The following is a 21,327-nucleotide window of genomic DNA, read 5'->3' as shown; positions in this document are numbered from 1 at the left end:
CCTGCATGACCGCAGTCAAATAACTGAAACAAGTAAAAGAACAAAAGAATATATTTATACATACATACATGCATATATGTATATATATATATATGTGTGTGTGTGTGTGTGTGTGTGTATATATATATACATACATACACACACACACACACACACATAATAGAGGAGAGAACCTGTGGAAGAGGTAGACCCAGAATGACATGGGATGAGATGGTGAAGCACTACCTTCGAACATTGAACCTCACAGAGGCAATGACAAATGACCAAGGCCTTTGGAGATATACTGTGCTTGAGAAAATCTGGCAAGCCAAGTGACATCTTAGCCATGGCTGATGCCATTGTTGTATAACTAACCCATTTAAAAGTACCCTTCAATTGTTGGGCAATATGCCATGCTTGTGAAGACCTGTCGAACCAAGTAAAATCATAATCATAACCGATGCCAGTGCTGCCTGACTCGTACCTGTGCCAGTGGCACGTAAAAAGCACCATTCAAGCATGGCCAATGCTAGTGCTGGCTGACTGGTGTATGAAAAGCACCATTCGAGCGTGGCTGATGCTAATACCACTTGACTTCTCCCATGCCGGTGGCCTGTAAAAAGCACCATTTGAGTGTGACCGATGCCAGTGCCACCTAACTGGCACCCATGCTGGTGGCATGTAAAAAGCACCATTTGAGCATGGTCAATGCCAGTGCTGCATGACTAGTTCCTATGCCAGTGGCACATAAAAAGCACCTACTACACTCCCAGAGTGGTTGGTGTTATGAAGGGCATCCAGCTGTAGAAACCATGCCAAATCAGATTGGAGTCTGGTGCAGACTCCTGGCTTGCCAGTCCTCAGTCAAACCGTCCAATCCATGCCAGCATGGAAAGCAGACGTTAAACAATGATGATGATGAGGATGATGGTGACTGCACTCCAGAAATAAGACGGCGGATAGTATTAGGCAGAGAGGCAATGGTCAGCATGAGTAGGATCTGGAAGAGTAGAGACATCAGACTCACTACCAAATGCAGATTGGTGAATGCAATTGTCTTCCCAATAGCAACATATGGATGCGAGACCTGGACACTAAAGAAAGCTGACCAGAAGAGAATTAATGCATTCGAGCTTTGGTGTTGGAGAAGACTTTTACGGATTCCATGGACAGCGAGGCTCACCAATGGAGAAGTTCTTAAGCAGATCAGGCTGAAAATGTCGCTAGAAGCTAGGATCACCAAGCATAGATTGGCATATTTTGGTCATATTATGAGGAGAAAATCCCTGGAGAAGGACATCATGCTCAGAATGGTCAGTGGCAAGAGAGGAAGAGGCCGACCAAGAACCCGCTGGCTTGACAATATCAAGAGTGATACCAGAATAGACATAGCCAATCTGAAAGAAGCAGCCCAGGATAGAACTGACTGAAGGACACTGATCCAATGAGTAACCGAGAGTCGACTTCGACTGAGCGGATATATATATATATATATAGGAGTAGCTGTGTGGTAAGTAGCTTGCTTACCAACCACATAGTTCTGGGTTCAGTCCCACTGTGTGGCACCTTGGGCAAGTGTCTTCTACTATAGCCTTAGGCCGACCAAAGCCTTGTGAGTGGATTTGGTAGATGGAAACTGAAAGAAGCCTGTCGTATATATATATATGTATGTATATATGTGTGTTTGTGTGTCTGTGTTTGTTTCCCCCAACATTGCTTAGCAATTGATGTTGGTGTTTATGTCCCAGTAATTTAGTGCTTTGGCAAAAAGAGATTGGTAGAATAAGTACTAGGTTTACAAAGAATAAGTCCTCGGGTCAATTTGCTCGACTAAAGGCGGTGCTCCAGCATTGCCACAGTCAAATGACTGAAACAAGTAAAGGTGTTTATATATGTATATAAATATAGGGATGGTATTATTAAAATACCATCACAAGTGTTAAGCGAATTATTAGCCGTACAGGCAAATTAATAAAATATATACATACAATATTAGATATGTACATATATACATAAGGGTACTAAATGAGTACCTATATCGCTCATAATAGAAGTCAAAAAATACTTCTGTACCACCGAAAAGTCACCAGACAAGATAGGAAAAAATATCAGTGAACAATAATAATGTTTTACCTCAAATGGGTATATATATATATATATATAATATATATATATATATCTTATTATAAAAGGCAGATTTTATCTGCCTCCCTTTGGGAGTTATACAAATCTACAATATAGGATTTCTTCAATTACAATTTACCTAGCATTTTTGAGAGTACAATGCATCGCGTAATGCCAGGTCCAGTTTTTAAAATTTAAACTCCAATTAAGCAAAATTTACAGAAAACTCACATTCTGGTGTGTGTGTCAAATGCTTTTCTTAGTCTGGTTTACACCACATGCAAACGCACACACACAGTGTGCGACGAATAAAATGAAAGTAAATGTAATATTTGTTTCTGTCTATCACGCTGATAGATACATGAGTAAAATGTATGGGAAGCTAACAGATAACAGTGAGTGAAAATGTTCTTGGAAGAGAGTAAATTAGCGACAGAGTGATTTGAGCAAGACTAAACTGAAAGTATGAAACAGTGTTTATGTATAAACAGACGACACTTATATAAACCCTTTCGTTACCAAACCGCCCGAATTTACCTATTCATATTTAAATGAGAATATCAGAGTAAATCTCTTTAGTACATTCGTGAAAACACGTATTATACTTCGTAAACACTTCAAATACAGTTTTGTACAAAAATCGAAGTGTAATTTTAACTCCGTGAATTATGGGAGATTTTTTTCCGAAATTTGTTCCTATTGTGTTTTCAAAATTTGTAATTCTGACAAAAAATGGATACGAATTTCATTATATCAAGCAGCGAGTCAGAAATCGAAGGATTTTCTACTGAAGACCTTCATAAATCTAACTCTATGACTGAAAAAAAAAAAAGCATCTTTATATAAGAGTGAAGTTGTGTGTCTGTCCCCTTCGATTTACTACTCCCACATTTTGCCGTGCAGTTTAACCAAAAGCGGGTATCTTATAGTCGTGATTCATATCGAGCCCTTCTGGGTATTAGCGCGCGTCTACGATGAGTCTACGATTTTAAAAAAAATTACCATCATATTTTTCCATTTTAATGCATTTTTTTCGCTTTTATATAAGGGAAGTAACTCTCTAAAAATATCTACGATGTGTCAACGATTTAAAAAAAAAATTTACCTTAATTTTTTTTCAATTTTTAATGCATTTTTTTGCTATTTTTTGGCTATAACTCTCTAAAAATGCTTATATAGTTATTTCCCTTACAACCCGAGCAACGCCGGGCGATACTGCTAGTCTTATTATAAAAGGCAGATTTTATCTGCCTCCCTTTGTCTCTTATAGAAATCTACAATATAGGATTTCTTCAATTACAATTTACCTAGCATTTTTAAGAGTAGAATGCATTGGGTCGTGCCAGGTACAATTTTTCAACCCCAATTAAGCAAAATTTCGAGAAAACTCACATTGTGGTGTGTAAGTCAAGTGCTTTTCTTAGTGTGGGCTACAGCACACACACACAAAAACGGAGCGATCTGCTTCACTCATGCTATGACCCTCATTTCTCCTCCTTTCTCTTTGCAAGTGTGCAACGATTAAAGTGAAAGTATTTATATAAAACGGATCACTCATGCTATCACCATAATTTCTCATACTTTCTCTTTGCAAGTGTACCTTAAACCACTACTCAAAAAAAAACAGAGCAAACAGAAACAAATAAATACATAACGATTTACTCCTCACACAATTTCTTCAATTAGAGTTTACCTATGATTTTTCAAAGTACTTCCATTCGGTCATGGCATACAAAATTTCTTTCAATTTTACCCCCATTTCAGAAAAAATTCGAGAAAACTACCATTTCACTCTTTCCCTTCAAAGCCTTTACTCCCACTTCCTATTTACACACATAGACACGCAAATATATAAATAAAATTGTAAGCTAACGTGTGTGTGTGTGTGTGTGTGTGTGTGCGCGTGTGTGTGAGTGTGTGTGTGCGTGTGTGTGTGTGTGAGGGTGCGTGTTTGTGTGTGTGTGTGTGTGTGTGCGTGTGTGTGAGTGTGTGACAGGGATGAGCCAGTCAGACTGGTCATCCTTTTTGCTAGAAGAAGATCACCTATGCTACACCACTGGTTTTCAGTTCATATTCATCAAATTAATATTCACAACAAGAAGACTATTCATTATTATACATCAGTTCCACACATTTACCCTGGTTCCATTTCGGACAACTGCACAAACATTTGCCATTTCACACATGTATGTAAACAAATTCCTTTCTTAAAAATTTCAATTCCTTTTCTTTTTCAATTCATACAAAGTTTTTTAGGACGAATATAAGATCTAAAGTATATCCAAGTAGCAGAAAGATCGCCCAAAAGTGTATATAGATATTTAAATGTATTTATATATTCATCTATACACAGATGTATGTATAATGTGTGTGTATATATTTCCATAGAGGTAACCATTCACTCCATACAAAGTTATTTAGGACGAATATAAGATCTAAAGTTATCTCTAAGTAGCAGAAAGATCGCCTAAAAGTGTATATAGATTCTTAAATGTATTTATATATTCATCTATACACAGATGTATGTATAATGTGTGTGTATATATTTCCATAGAGGTAACCATTCACTCCATACAAAGTTATTTAGGACGAAAATAAGATCTAAAGTTATCTCTAAGTAGCAGAAAGATCGCCCAAAAGTGTATATAGATATTTAAATGTATTTATATATTCATCTATACACAGATGTATGTATAATGTGTGTGTATATATTTCCATAGAGGTAACCATTCACTCCATACAAAGTTATTTAGGACGAATATAAGATCTAAAGTTATCTCTAAGTAGCAGAAAGATCGCCCAAAAGTATATATAGATATATAAATGTATTTATATATTCATCTATGCACACATGTATGTATAACGTGTGTGTATATATTTCCATAGAGGTAACCATTCACTCCATACAAAGTTTTTTAGGACGAAAATAAGATCTAAAGTTATCTCTAAGAAAAAGAAAGATCGCCCAAAAGTGTATATAGATTCTTAAATGTATTTATATATTCATCTATACATACATGTATGTATAATGTGCGTGTATATATTTCCATAGAGGTAACCATTCAATCCATACAAAGTTTTTTAGGACGAAAATCTTTATATATAAAAGAAAGGTTGTGTGTCTGTCTACTCCGATTTAGATTCCTAACTACTCCCACATTTTGCGATGCAGTTTAACCAAAACCGGGTATCTTATAGTCGTGATTCATATCGAGCCCTTCTGGGTATTAGCGCGCGTCTACGATGAGTCTACGATTTTACAAATAATTTACCATCATTTTTTTCCATTTTAATGCATATTTTTTTAATAAAGGGAAGTAACTCTCAAACTTCACACCAATATGCGTGCTCATATGCGACATAATATCACATCAGCAGCATTTCCTCACACCCTCCTTGCATTTGGCGAAGGCAAAATACCAAGGGATGAAACTGGTAATATTGCCATCGATTCCATTTGTACCTTTGTTAAGACGCCTTCTGATCTCAGAGATGCAGTGTTCCCAGATCTACAAGCTAATTATCAGAATATGGATTGGATTGGCAAAAAGGCTATACTGGCCCCGAGGAATAAAACTGTTTACCATATTAATGATGAAATGCTAAAACTCATTCCTGGGGAAGTCTATGTATATCAGTCTATCGATACAACTCCTGACCCAGAGGACGTCATCAACTATCCAATAGAGGTACTAAATTCCTTTGAGCACCCCGGGCTACCACCACACTTTCTCAAACTTAAAGTTGGTGCCCCTATAATGCTCATCAATATTTGGTTCCCCCAAAACAATGCAATGGCACACGTTTGATCGTTAAGTCCTTATCTCCCACCGTAAACTTATATCAATATTTGCCTGAATAATCATCATAATTCAGTGCAATCATTAACAGTACTTTCAAGCAATTTAGCCCCGAGCAACGCCGGGCAATTCTGCTAGTATATATATATACTTCTTTGCAAATTAGCAACCTTCTCACTGTCCTTTCCATCCCTCTTCTCTGTCACTCCCCTCCTACATCACCCTTCACCATACCATACATGCCATGAATACTTCTTGCTCATTATCCCTTTGTACAGAGTGTCTTTTGTTTTTGACTTTCCAGGTCAATGATGTTTTTATTCCCACCTTCAGTTCATTAAAGTCCAAACCAGACTTTTTTAGCGAGCCATGATTGAGAATTATTGAATCATTGTTTTCTTTTATGAAAGCCCAATTTCAAATGATGTCTGGTAGCATTTTGACTGTATAGGGTCCTTCATATAATTCTGAATTAACAAAGTAAATAATGTATATTTTTGATTATAATGAAATAGGCTTGATGCGCTGTGGACCATGTCCAGTGAAAGCCATTAAAGAGGGTGATGTGTTCATTAATTATGACACTCCATTCATCTTTTCTGAGGTTAATGGTGACAAAGTATTCTGGAAGGTAAGTAAAGACATAACATTTTGATTTCTTTTTGCATCCACTATTGTGTATCTTGTAAAAAGATATTGCTTGGTCTGAGTTATGCAATATTCTCTTTAAAGACATTAAATTTGCTAAGGGGTGAAGGGGAAACAATGAAAACAGGAAGAAATTGTGAGGTGAGATCAGAGTATTGTGTGCCTTACAAGATAAGTTGCCATAGAAAATGAAATATGCTGTTCTGACCTACTGAAGCTATGACAGAAAAACGTTAATGATGATAATATTGATGATGATGATGATGATGATAATGACGACAAAACTGTCATGGCCACTGTTTCCACTACCATCTTCAATGACCAACAATGAAGAAGATGGGTAAAATGGATAAGTTTAGAATTTGTGAATGCAGAATTGCCATGGGTTTTAAATATACACAATATACAACTTTTGTAATTCCTACAAATCTATGATAACTACATTGTAACTATAGAAAATTATTAGCAAAACTGTTTCCAAAAAAATGGGAAAACACCATTGCTGGATTCTGCAAAATATCTTTTCATTAAAGAGTATGACGGTGAACTCTGTACATAAATGAGAAAATGGAAAGCAAATGCATTAAACTTGGTATAGATAGTGGTGGTGTACATCAGCAGAGAAGGGATTGCTTTGCTAATCATAGAATAATAAAAATTTGAAGGAAAGGATATAAAATGGTTATGTGATTGTCATCTGCACACTATCTATTATGAGTAAAGTTTATTGCTTCATAATGATCTATATTGTACAACATATATTGTAGGTGTTCACGATGTATGAACACTACCCTTGTATAAAACAATACACCTGGTTCTCTGTAGATTTACTAGCAGCTAATATATACTTCAAATTAGACTCTGAACATGCAAAAATGTGCATACACATTCTCATATACTTCTGTTGTTCTTTATATCATTTATTAAGATTAATAGTAAAACAGGAGAAGTGAAGTCTGTTCATATTGACAAATCTGCTGTTGGCAAGTTTATTAGTACTAAAGCAGTTGGAAGTGTGGAGCGGGAAGACATCACCCATCTCTATAAATATAAAGAAGGTAAGATACTATTATAATGATTTTTGGACAAGATGCAAATCCAAGCTCTGTAAGATAGGGCTTTAGTCAACTATTTAGTTGAAGCCCAATACTTTATCAACTTGGGGAAAATGAAGTGTAAAGGATTTGTAAATAGAAGATGAAGGGACAAGGCATTTATTATGGCCCATCAACATCTCTATAACTCATTTGAAAAAATAAATGCTTAGGTGTCATAATTATGAGAGGTGACTATGTTAGCATGGATATGAAATATACGAATGATAGCTTCCATTCTGGGAAGGAAAAACTATATATTGATGTTGTTGGAAGACAGTCATATAGAAAGGGATGGTTGGGAGTGAAGTAGTTTGCTCTGACCTCAGAATACTTTATCTAAGATACAAAACAATGAAGAAAGGTTCTTTTGTTGTCCTGTTCAACCTATGTCAACATGTAAAGAACAAATATTAAAGCAATGATGAAATAGTGATGGTTAGTGACAACGATGATGATGATGATATTAGTGATATGATGATAATGATGATAATATTAGTGATATGATGATAATATTTGATATTAAATCAAGCTGGTATATGTATTTGAATTCCTGATCTTGAAGCTAAGCTGTACCTGAAAACACTGAGAAATATATAAAAGAAAAAACCTTGTTGAAACTAATTTTCCACTTCAAAATTAAATAACAAAAACGTTGCAATGATTACTTTTAGTGGCTAGATTAAATGCACAATGAGTAGATTGAATGGGTGGTTAGAAGGAACTTTGTTATTAGACAACGACAAAGAAACCTAGCTTAACTGAGTACAATAAGTGCAGTCACTGTAACAACATTGTGGAACAATGTTATTATTCCACAAAAACACTCTTTAATTGTAATATAAAACAAGAGATAAATAAGATAATTAATGGTTTGTTCTTATTGTTATCTAGAGATCAGCTCTTACAGAATAAGGCCTGTGATGAAGTATTTTAATCTTATGGACATCTAGAATCGTAGGATGTAATTTGAGGGACAGCTGACTGTTATTTCTAGCAGGATGAGTCATACTTTAAAAACTTTTTGGCTCATTGTAAAGTTTAAAATATCATACAAGAAATTTACTGTCCTATCCATGCTAGCATGGAATATAGATATTAAATGATGATGATGATGATGATGATGATGATGACATTGTCTCTGTATTTTATAGATTGAAGGAGATAATAAAGAACCAAAATAGATAGTTAAACAGGTCAAGTTCAGTGCTATGATATTGAGAATTTGAATTTTGCTAAGATTTTGTATTTCCATTACTCTGGACTTTATGAAACAGCCACCATTTATAAATGTCATTTGGTTCATTGGGACACAATCATATACAATTTTATGACCTACAAAAGAAGGAAGGCACAATTGAAAGTGATAAAAGACACAGGAAAATAGAGGCCATTTATTTTTTGCTGCAGAGAACATCTCGAGTGCTGGTGGCATGATGAAATGTATTTAGTCTACTCTATAAAATGGTTGTTGATAGGAGAGCTGGCCAGCTGTAAAAACAAGCAAGATAGAAGACATATGCAATGAAAAATGGTCACACCTCCTTGTGAAGAGTAATAATGAATAGTGAGATGCTATAAGAATTTTCCAACTCACAGCAGTATGAAAAAATAGCATAAAATGATGCTGATGCTGATGATAAACTCTTTCTTTATCCTAAATCATTATATGTAATGTTTAATATATTCCTGCTTTCTTTTATAGGATCTCAGGAAGAAAGGCATGCGGTGGCAAAAGCATGCAGGAATACCTGTTCAGAACATGAAGAGATCTATGGAGAAGTAGAAGATGTCTCCTTTGAAGTTGTTGAATTAAAGAAAGCAATTCTTGGTAATAGCTTTACTGTTGGGCTTAAGATACATTCAAAATCCATTCTTCGGACTGTTGAAACTTCATTTGCTGTTATGACGTGCTTTTATACGGGAGTTAATGACAAAAGAATTTTCTCTCAGAGAGATACAGTCACTGTTCATCCTGACAAAGGTAAGTATGTTTGTCTCAGTATATAGTGTATGTGATAGTTATGGTGGTTTGGTAGTGGATTGCGAGGAATGGGATATAATAGTTATAAACGTAGTGGTTTGGTATTGGTTTAGATAGTAGTGATGCTGGCTATTATAGCAACACCAATAGTATGGTAGTGGTGATACTGGCATTATCTTTGTTGAAGCATTGTAGTTTTGGTGTTAATGGTGGTAGTGATAATGATAGTGCCAGTAGTTTTTCTTTATTAAAAAAGATATTTCATTTGAACAATCATTCAGAGTAATACATGTAACTCATGTTCCTATGCTCTTGTGCAATAAATATATTAAGAATGATGCATCTGAAGGAGTGATCTTTTCTAGTGAAGCGTATGTCAGTAAATAGTAGTTTATTATTAATAAACATATATTTATTGACATACACTTCTCTGGAAGAGAAAGTTATAATATTTATTTATTCATTACTACTTATTTTTTTTGCTGGTTGTTTATTTACTAGTGCTCTCAGCAGTTAAAAAAATAACTATTTCATTTCAACTATTAAATTTCATTTTCCATTATCCATGTAATGTTATAGTAAATTTTTATAAGGATAGAAGCAACGACAGAAGTGTCAAATTACCAAATTACTGAGCCAGGTCATGAAAGTTACTGATAGATTATTTATTAGTGATGGAAACAGTATTAATAACATAAGGTAAGCTTTATATCCAATGTAACATGAATGTCTTGTTGGAATATTGAATACTGCATTATTAGCCTTGAGAGATCCTTTTATATAGGTGCTTGGTGCTTAAAATCACACTCATAGATTGCAGTAGACATGAATCATGTCATGGGTGCCAGAACTCTTATATCAGATGATTTCATCCTACTGGAAATTATCAGTTGGAGTGCATGCCGGGAGGATCCCTCAAGGCTAGTTAAACAGTATTTGGTGTTAAGTTGGATATAAAGATTACCTTTTAGTGAAAGAGTTATAGTATAATATAAATTTGGATTTTGTGTCAAGTAAAAAGCATTACTGATGTCCTCTTTCAAATAAAACAACTTCAGGAGAAGTATATGGCTAAAAGTAAGCCATTCTACTTAGCATTCATCAATGTGGAGAAAGCCTCCAACAAGATATCTCACTTTGTGATCTGGCAGTCCTTGAGGAAGATGGAGGTAGATGAATGGTTTGTGAGAGTCATACAGGCAATGTACAGGTATGCTGGCAGTAAGGTGAGAGTTAGCAATGAGTACAGTACCAAATTTAGGGTACAGGCAGGAGTTTACCAGGGCTCAGTTCTCAGTTCTTGTTCCCTCCTATTTTACATTATCCTTTTGCAATAACAGAGGAATTTAAGACAAGTTGTTCCTAATAACTGCTATGTGCTGATAACCTCATTCTCATAGAGAAATCTGTAGTAGAGCTGAAAAAGAAATTCTAAGTTTGGAAGCAAAACCTGGTATCAAAGGGCTTTAGACTCAGTGAAGAGTAAAGTTATAGTTAGCAGGAAAACAGTTAAGATTTCATTTACTTCAGGAAAATAGCTTTGTTTGGTGAGTAGGAAAAGTGTAGGTAAAAATTTTATTTGATGTACCCAGTACAAGCTATGGACACAAGATGAGCAGTGGAATCACAAGAAGGTTTCCAGAGAAAGTAGACTCTGTATGCAGATGTGTAGGGTTAATAAACACTAAGAACTCACAGAAAATAGATTTTCTTGAAAGCCCAGGAGGATCCTTTGTGGTGGCAGATAGTTTCTGTTACCTAGGTGATCTAATCAGCAGTGGAGAAGGATACTTTGAAAGCATTGTTACTAAAATAAGAATCGGATGCAGAAAGTTTGGCAACAAAGGTCTTTCTGTCTGGGTAAAAAGCACATTATATGATATCTGTGAAAAGGAACAATGCCGTATGGTTATGAGACATGAATCATAAATGCAGGAATGAAGCTAATGTGCTTTTTGATTGTATGTCAGTGTGCATTTACAATAAAGTGCAAATATGGTGACAGGAAAATTGAATGTAAGTAGAATCAGATGTAATGTTCAAGTAAGTTGACTGCACTCAATGGCCATGTTGATGCATATGGATGAGAACAGCTGTATAATGAAGCACCAATCACTAAATGTAGGTGGAGCTTGTGGAAAAGAGAGACCCAGGGAGACACAAAAAAAGTAGCGAGGGCTGATCTCAGGATGTTGAACCTTGTAGACATGACAAAGAATTGGGATGATTGGCAATTTGCTCTACTCAAGAATACTATCTGTCTCAAGGAGACAGGTGCTAAAAGCATTATTTTTAAGTCTCTAAATGTACTGGGCACTGCCTCCACACCCAGTCTGTCCCTGTCATATCATTCTCATTTTCATCTTCCTAACACCCATCCTTCCACTCTTCTGTATATGGCACTATTTAGTTCCTATAATATAATCATATGAAGGCAGAATATGCTCATATTTCATCCTTCTTTGTGCTACCAAGTTCCTTTCTCTCTCTATCTCTCTAGAACCACTTCCTTTTAAAATTCTTTTCAATATTTTGTCAACATCATTCTCAGTATAATCCTTTCTCACTTTATTTTCCATTGTTTACTTCTTTCTGTTCCTACTTGAGGTACATCTTATGACTGCTATTATCTTATCTTTAACACCTTCTCTGCTGCCATTCTCATCACACTGTCAAATGTGCTGTTATTGACCTCCCACACCTTTATCCCCTACTTACTATAGTTACCCCTATGTACCTCTGACATCCATTTCTCGCTGTACATCACTCATTCTTGCACCTCACCCGTCCCTTTCACACATCTTCTACATATTTGCTGATCTACCTACAGGTTTGTTGTATTACTGCCACATATTATCTCTTCTTTCTTGAGCCATTCCCATTCTTTCATCTGATATATTCCATTGATAGTATCTCCACTCTTGATCTATTCACTACATTCACCTCTACTCCATCTCTAATCATCTGTCACTTTCCTTTCATGCTCTAATGAACTTATTCACCCGCCTTTGCCAATTCTTTCTTATACTTATCTTCTTGTATCTTGAGAGTACTCTCTAACACCTTGTCATCACCATCATTGTCTTCTTTCCACTTACTCCTACTCATTCTTATATAATGCTGGGTAGCCATGTATCTCCTGTATAACAAGACACTTGCACCTGTCTCTCTGTTACACTTTAGCCTCAATACCTGGCATAAAACCGTCTCCTTTACTGCTATAACTCCACTCAGTTGAAAGTCTTTTCTTTGTCTTGTAAGTTACTTGGCAATTGCACTAGTGCTGGTGCTGTGAGAAAAGTACTCAGTATACTCTATAAAGGGGTTGGCATTAAGAAGAAACCATATTCAAATAAATCATCCTTTGACTTGTCCTCTGGCTTGTGGAACTCTGTCAAACTGTTCAACACATAGAAGACAAATGTTAAATGATGATGATGGATCCTCAGAGAATTTTCTTTATAGTCATAAAAGTTTGGACTGGAAAATACCCAAGTTATGGGGAGTAATAGAATAGACAAAATTCTTTAGACACTTGTTTTCATATCCTACTTCATTGTACTGCAAGTTTATAAATAAATGATAATATTAAAAATGTTAGATAAATCTTTACTTGGAAGTCATATTTGGCTGAGTCAGAAGAATGTTAACCTACTTGTTGATGTTACTTCAGTTTGTTATTCATTACACTGATGCTGTGCAATAAATTGAAATAAAGAAAAGGAAAAAAGAAAGAGATGAGAGCAGAGAGAGAGAGAGAGAGAGAGAGAGAGAGAGAGAGAGAGAGAGAGAGAGAGAGAGAGAGAGAGAGAGAGAGAGAATTTATTGGTTCTCTACTTCTGTTTTGCAGATACAATGGTAAAATTAACACTTAATCCTGAAGATTATGAGTCTAAAATCAACAGTGATGGAACAATGTCTATTTTCATTGTGGCAGAAGTTAAAGAAACTGGTCAGACTTTTGTTGATGAGCACAACATTGTTGTTGAGAAGCCAGCTTTAATCCTGAAGGTAAAAAATAATTATAGTTATACCGGTGTATGCACTCACATATGAAAGTACACTTGACTTTATACAAATGCATTTGGTTGCAACTTCTATCATACACAGACATATGCATTCAAATATTCACAGATACTGATATGTAGGCCATCATAAATACACTTATGCACACACACACACACACACACACGCACACACACACACACACACACACACACACACACACACACACACACACACACACACACACACACACACAAATAGAGCTGAGTGAAAGTATTTCAGGAGATTATTCTGTATACTAAATACCAGCACATTAGGGCTGCACATACATAGTAATAAAGTGAACTGAAAACTAAAATTGAGATTATTCATGCAATTAATATAAAAAAAACTGCCTTGAAATCTAAAAACAAGGTGAGAAAATGATTCTGATTCAAACATCATCAAGTAAATGGAATTTGTGGAAAATATAAATAATGCAGATGAAAAATGAACCATGAGATTTAAATTGATGTATGTATGCGAATAGATAAATGTTGAAGTATGTCATATAGTACACACACACACACACACACACACACATTCACAATTTAGTTTAATTGAAATATGTTTGTCACATATTTCAAATGCTAAAGGCAGTTACACCGCAGTTACCATGGAGAAAAAAATCTCTCTTATGATAAAAAGGTGTGAAAACACCCTGTTCGTTTAGTGTCACCCTCTCACAGGAATCTCAGACATCAATGTTTTGAGTTTGCTGACTCTTGTTGATGAGATGTGCCTAAGAGAGGCAACTCTGGATGAACTGAATAAAGCTTATAGCTTTATATATAATTCAGCCAGCAGTTGAAATATGTGACAAACATATTTCAACTAACCTAAATTCTGATTATACATAAACACTGTTTAATGCCATTACCCCGATAATTTTTTTTGATTGGGCAATCTACTAGTGCAGATCAGCCAATGTGTTGGCTGAATTAAGGGTGCCTCCTGTCTCTGCTTCTGTATGTACTGGCTCTTGAACCATTGCTGCAGAAGTTGGAGAGTTTGGGGGGCATCCCCAATGAAATCAGATGTGGTAAGTCTGTTTCTGCATATGCAGATGATGTCACCATCGCCATGTCCAACGAAGCTCAGCTACCTTGTGTAGAGGATGCAATCAAAGGATACCAGGCAGTGGCAGGGGAAAAAATTGACAAAGGCAAGTCGATCGGCTTGCGGTTCAGCACCTGGAGTGGCAGGCCGATAATGTCCAGTGTCACGGAGCACTGGACAGATGGTCCTGTTAAGTTGCTTGGAGTCTGGTTTGGACCAGATTCCAAGATGGAGAAGAATTGGAATGAGGTGGCAGGCAGGGTTGAGGCCCTAGTCTGGACCTGGTCTGGAAGGGCGCTATCCCTGAAAGGCAAGGCGTAGGTGGTGCTGGTGTTTATTGCATCTATTATCACCTACCGTCTGACTGTTGTCCCTTGCCCTGATTTGTTGGCATGCCTTGTCTTCCACTTGTTGTAGAAGGAAGGAAAGCCACTTGTGAGGCACTCTGTTTGCTGTCAAGAACTGCTAAAGAGTGGATTAGGAATGCCATGGCTAATGATGTGCAGGCATGCACTGAGGCTAAGGCATCTCTGGCTCTACCTGGATGGTGGTCAGGCATGGAATTCGCTTGCAAAAGAATTATTTCCATGACTGGCTTCCTTGGAGGAATTTACACCCTATTTGATTAGAAGACGTATTACGGCCGAATGGCAAAAGGAGTGCCGAAAGGCACTCACGCTTATCCACATGGCAGGCAAAGCCGGCAGCGGGAATACCACTTCGGTATTATTATAAAGGGCTGGTGGAGTTTAAGAGTGATGGCATCCTGGGAGGTGCTCTAGGGCTTCATGAGAACCAGCTAGCCAACCAGTCCAGAACTTTCAGGCCAGGGTACTTGGATAACTACCAAATATCCCTGACCTGGTAGTGCTATAGGAACGTGTTACCTGTTCACAAAAAATTGTCCAGGCATAGAATATCACTGCCACTGACATGCCTATGGTGCAGGCAGGATGATGAAACCGTCCTGCATGCTGTTGTACAGTGCCCAGAGCTTTTGGGCTTGATAATTTACATCGAACATGTGTTGTTGCACCTGGGAAGAGTACAGCTATCAGCTGAGTCTGTGATAAAGATTGTACCACCAACCGGACTACCAAAGGAAGGTGAGGCATGTTTTTTGTGCACAGTGTTGAAAGAGTTTGTGTGGAGAACTAGAATGCAAGGACTTGTAACAGGATCCTTCTGGCCTTGGGTTGCTGTATTACTTCAGATATCATCTGAGGAGCAAGATAGAGCTGGAGAGGAGACACCTGTCATGAAGTATATTCGAGAAAAGATGGAAGGATGTAGCAAGGAAGTTGGGCGTGATTGACCCTACTTAATCTCATTTGCGGTGAAAGCAAGGTGTAGTCACTTGACTTCATGGTTTTCAGGTGGCTGGCTGGCTTCCTGAAGTTGGTGTTGCAGATCAAAAGGTCATTCATATCACAGAACACCAGTAGCCTTGTTCCCTCTTCATTTCAGGAACCAATTCCATGGCCCCCATGAACACCACCGTAGATATCAAGCAGCTGTCCAACATGTCCATTGAAATCTCCAACCATGAAGATGAGATCATTGTCACTCGTCTTGGAGGTAGCCTGCAGCAGAATATCATAAAAGTGTCTGTTCATATCTGTTCATTTGGTTGGCCTGTTTGTGGGATGTAGGCAGATATAATTGTAACTATACTATTCTGCAAGACCAGCCTGAGCTTAAGCATACTCTAACTACCTCTATGACCTTATCCACCCATTTCTCAGCAAAGGGTATGCCCACACCACCTACTCCATCACTGTTACCTTCCCAGAAGATTTTATACCTATGTGTCTTGCCTGTGAGGAACCTGGCTAAAGCTCCTCTCCACCTAACCTCTTGGATGCAACATACATCAACATGCCTACTTTCAAGCATCTCTATGATCTCGTTAGGTCTACATTTCAGTGTGCCTACATTTACAGTGCCAACTCTGAAAACTGGGAAAGAGATGTGGGAGGGGACATGGGAAGGAGAGATGTTATTCAGCACCTGAAAAGAAGGTTTCCATGACCGTTTGATACCAGACATGTCATAACAGTTGGTCTCACTTTTAACCTATCCTCATTCAAACAAGTTAAAATTGTTGCCTCTACTGGGAGTGAGAGTAAGGTAAGTATTGTAAATATAAATGTTACTGCAAATATTGATATAAATATGCCAATGTTAAATTAAGTAAGTAAATGTGCTGCTATCTGGCTGGGTTAGTTCATTATATATATATATATATATATATATAGGTGAGAAAGTTGGTGTGTGAAAGAATGTGGTTGGATACATAGAAAATAGTAAAAAGTGAAAAACTACAGAAGGCTTGTTTTATAAGGTTAAAGAATATATTTGAGTCATTATGTTGGAAGAATGTTATAAAATTTTTTCATACAGTAACATAGTTTTTGAAGAAACTGTTTCAAAAACTATGTAACTGTATGAAAAAATTTTATAACATTCTTCCAACATAATGACTCAAATATATTCTTTAACCTTATAAAATAAGCCTTCTGTAGTTTTTTCACTTTTTACTATTTTCTATATATATATATATATATATATACAGAAAGAGAGAGAGAGAGAGAGAGAGAGAGAGAGAGAGAGAGAGAGAGAGAGAGAGATAAAGGGAGAGGGAGGAGGGGGAGAGGAAGATGGTTTGGAAGGGAGGGAAGGACAGAGGTATATAGATCTGCTGGTACAGAAGTAAAGCAGAGCTCTGTGGAAGTTTTCAGTATGAGGTAAAAAGGAAGAGATTTCATGGTAAAGGGAAGAGATTACTGGCATTCGAGAGAGGAAGCCAGCTAGCCACAAGAGAAGGGATTTCTAGTATTGGTGGTGGGGTGGGAAAGGGTGGGCACATTGCGAAAAAGAAATGTTAATACAGGCTAGCTTCATGTTAAGGTTATGAAGTTAAGGATTGTTTAGCATGTTAGTAATACAAGTTAAATAACTGAACAGAAATGATGAACGTTTAAAAGTAAGAGAATTTCTTAGCTTAGCAGCTGGACATTTTTCGTTGTGATATGATGGTGTCAAATAGCAGGAAAGAAGTTTTGAGATGAAAGTCTTGTGTTTTATAGTCATATAGCTAGGAGTGGTCAAAGAGTTGGCTGGCTTCACCACAAGGGAAGATGGTTGTAGTTGTTTTAGTAACAACATGGTTGTTGTGATGTTAGTAGAACAGAATTGTTGTTGGTATTCAGTTTTGATAATGTTGATGATGCTTCAATTGAGATTATTGATGAGTGAACTATGATAGAATATGTCCATGATGTTGATGTTGATGTTAAAATAGTATGATAATGATGATTTATTCCAGTGTCCTGACAGCATTAAACATGGGGATGCATTTGATCTAACCATCCAGTTTACAAATCCACTAAAAAGAGAAATGACAAATGTTGTCTACCATATTGAAGGATCTGGAGTTCGAAAATCTTTTGAAATCAGGTAGGAGTTGAATAAATCTAACTGTTGTTAGTCATGTAATTGTTGTTCTTGCAGTTCTAAAAGATGGAATATACAGTGATTACTATGTTGTTGGTGCATTGTATTACTTGTTTGCTTAATTTGCTTACCACTATTGCAATCCCAGTGAAATCAGATAAAGAATTAATAGTTTTTACTGCTATTATTCTTTGATGTTGTATGATTAACAAAAACCGTTTTGATATTTGGTACAAGTATATTGATTTATTTCCATTATGTAAACTTGTTTTTACTTAAAGTTGTCAGCAGGCTGTGGTCATGTTTCAGTGCATCAACAAAAAAGAAAAAAAAAACTGACCTTGATTATTGAAGTCTTAATTCAGGATATCACTTTGTGAATAGACCTTGACTTGAGAGTTGCACCTTTTACTACAATCTTCACAGCTGAAAGAAGTTAAATTGATAGTAATAGATATTACTGTATTTCTCACTGTTGAAATATGAAACTCAGTTGGGAGTAACAATTTCTACTGCTGTCTTAGCTATTAGAGGATGTAGTTTAGTTGGGATTGGCATTTTTTTACTGCAGTTCTCATTGTTGGAAGATGAAAGGTGGTTGGAAATTGTTCTATTCAGTGTACCCTACTAAGTTGTTTTGTATCACATTTTGCATTCCAAACCAAGAAAATACTTCTTGTATATCCTGCTTCCTTCATATCATGTTTCCAAGACTATATGGGCAATGGCTATTATTTATCATTGATTTGTTTTTCTAGAAAGTAGCTTCCAGATGCTCTTTGAAGATGTGTAAGTATAATTGATGCTGTTAGGCAGAATTTGAATCTTATCTTCACGGTACAACCCTAGAGCAAACAAATTTGGAAAACTTACTTGTTACTCATCTTGTAAATCTCTTTTTCTTCCCATAAAGCTGATGTAATCCAAATAAAAGACTAAAACTTATATATTTCTGGTGCAAGATTTTGCCACAATAATATTGTAAGGACTCTTATTCTCAATTTCTGAACCCTGATAAAGGTGGTTTCCGGATGCCATACTTTATTCAAACTCATGAGAATGACTGCATAGTACTTGTTTAAAAATGCTGATAAACAGGCTGTTGATGATATTGTGAATGTAGGGTGTGATTTTACTAATTTGGCTGTTATTTCTAGCAAGTCAAACAACTATCTAATTGCTCTCTCTTTGATTCCAGCAGTCATTTAAAGCTTGTATAGTAATTTAAGGATGGATTTGTGATTGTTTTTAAGAAAAGCTGAAAATTGCCACTCCTACATGTCAGTTCATATCCTTTACCTGGTCTGTTCTGTTTGAGTACATGTTGATAAGAAAAGTAAGGACACCTGATCAAATTCTTGGGTGCAACTCTCATTTTATGGAACATTGATATATTTGTTGATTATGCTATTGATCCTCTCTTTTTTAATTCTTTAGAAATATTATTTGCATATGTGATTTAAATTCAGAAACCTAAATGAATTGACTGACTATTGGTGGAATCTCATACTTGTTTCTTTAGCAATGCTACTTTATCACAACATAGGAATGAAAACAATGTATGATTCTATTAAGACTCTTAGAAATGAATATCTTAAACATTTAATGATCTATTGATTAGGATTACTCAAAGGATATGTATATTCCGACTATTTCATGTATCTATGGATATATATGAAAAAGACAGTAATACATAATTATTTCTATTTATTTTTTTTCAGAGAGGAAGCCAGTTTACAGCCGGGTGCTGAGACCACAAAAGTTGTGGAGATTTATGCTTACAAGTATGGATCACGAGAAATCATTGTTACTCTGTCTTCAGACAATTTGGATGATATAAATGGAAGTGTACCTATCCGTGTGAAGTACTCTGCTTAGCAGCAGGCATTCAAGAAGTTTCTTAAAAGAATGCATCATCCAACTTTTTTACTTTTTGAATAATACTTTCATTTTCTTTTCTAACAGTGTTGATTTTTCCATCAGTTTTCTCTAGTTTCATTAAAATATGTTCCATTTAATAATACTAATAGATTTGTGAAAAGGTAATTTGGGGATTTTAACATTATATATATTTTTCATTAATGTACATCTATTTCTATATATTTGTATGCATGGAGTGTATCAAAATTCTGGATGTTTTCCTCACTAGCAATAGTTTAACTGGGAGTACAAGCTGTTATTCTTGTGAAGTACATAAAAGCAAGCAGAAGTATATTACTTTGTCTAGGGATCCAACAGAATCTAGTAAAATTTGAAATTATCATTATGTGGTCTCTAAACTAACGTCTATTGCCTTAATAATCTTGCAAATATTGTGCCTTATATAACCCATTCATGTGTGTGTGTGTGTACACACACACACAAACCTGGAACAAATGTGGACATCCTCCTCTATAATTTTTCACTCACAAAGCCAAAACAACAAGCTATACACATACATGCATATATATATACATGCACATATATATATATATATATATATATATATACGAGCATTAAAGACCTGTCGTTGCCGGGTCATAGTGCTAGTGCATGTATATATATGTGTATATATATGTGTTCATATTACATGTACACATATATACATCTACACGTAAAATACAAAATACAAAGTTATATCTTGATATCACTAGTGATAACAATACTCAAAATATATAACAGACTGGAATTGTTAGCCTGTCTCTTGTAATTTCGATCAATTGTATCTTGTTCTCCCTCTTGTATAGAAGTGTGGCTACAATCCAGCCTACCTCTACTTCGGGGAGAGGGGGGGGCATTAAAAATTTTTTTCCGGGACGTCCTACGTCCCAGATATAAAGCTAAAAGTAAAATATTTCCACTTTGCAAGTTCGAGTCGAGTACTCCCTTGCACACTCCATTGACTCGAACCTTGCTTCTATTGTGGCGAATTTACCGCCTCTGATTAGATACCTTTCATAGTCGCACCAAGACACTTTTCGAAGGTGCTTTCCTCCATGTGTTCAAATCTTCTTTTTTCTCTACATTGTATACTTTATAGACAATAGTCTTTTCTTTAATTTAATTTTTTATTATCCATCTGGACTATTCCATTTCAGCATGCTAATTTTATTTTTAATTTATTCCCATTCATGTGAAACCACTTATTCAAGTTCAAGTC

At 36.0% G+C, this 21,327-nt stretch overlaps 1 protein-coding gene across 1 annotated transcript in view; it reads left to right on the top strand.

Moving 5' to 3' along the window:
• Nucleotides 1–20,578, top strand: part of LOC115211108 (protein-glutamine gamma-glutamyltransferase K-like) — a 122,680-nt gene extending 102,102 nt beyond the window's left edge. Inside the window, exons 10-15 of the mRNA XM_029780018.2 lie at nucleotides 6,419–6,534; nucleotides 7,480–7,609; nucleotides 9,351–9,629; nucleotides 13,480–13,640; nucleotides 18,061–18,191; nucleotides 19,910–20,578. Of these exons, the coding sequence (XP_029635878.1) occupies nucleotides 6,419–6,534; nucleotides 7,480–7,609; nucleotides 9,351–9,629; nucleotides 13,480–13,640; nucleotides 18,061–18,191; nucleotides 19,910–20,066 (974 nt within the window). The 3' untranslated portion in view covers nucleotides 20,067–20,578. The remainder of the gene's footprint in view (nucleotides 1–6,418; nucleotides 6,535–7,479; nucleotides 7,610–9,350; nucleotides 9,630–13,479; nucleotides 13,641–18,060; nucleotides 18,192–19,909) is intronic.
• Nucleotides 20,579–21,327: the final 749 nt, after the last annotated feature.

The sequence above is a fragment of the Octopus sinensis genome, linkage group LG1, assembly GCF_006345805.1.
Source record: "Octopus sinensis linkage group LG1, ASM634580v1, whole genome shotgun sequence".
Lineage (NCBI taxonomy): Eukaryota > Metazoa > Mollusca > Cephalopoda > Octopoda > Octopodidae > Octopus > Octopus sinensis.
Note: the sequence above shows the minus strand (reverse complement) of the source record. Positions and strands in the feature narration are given on the sequence as shown.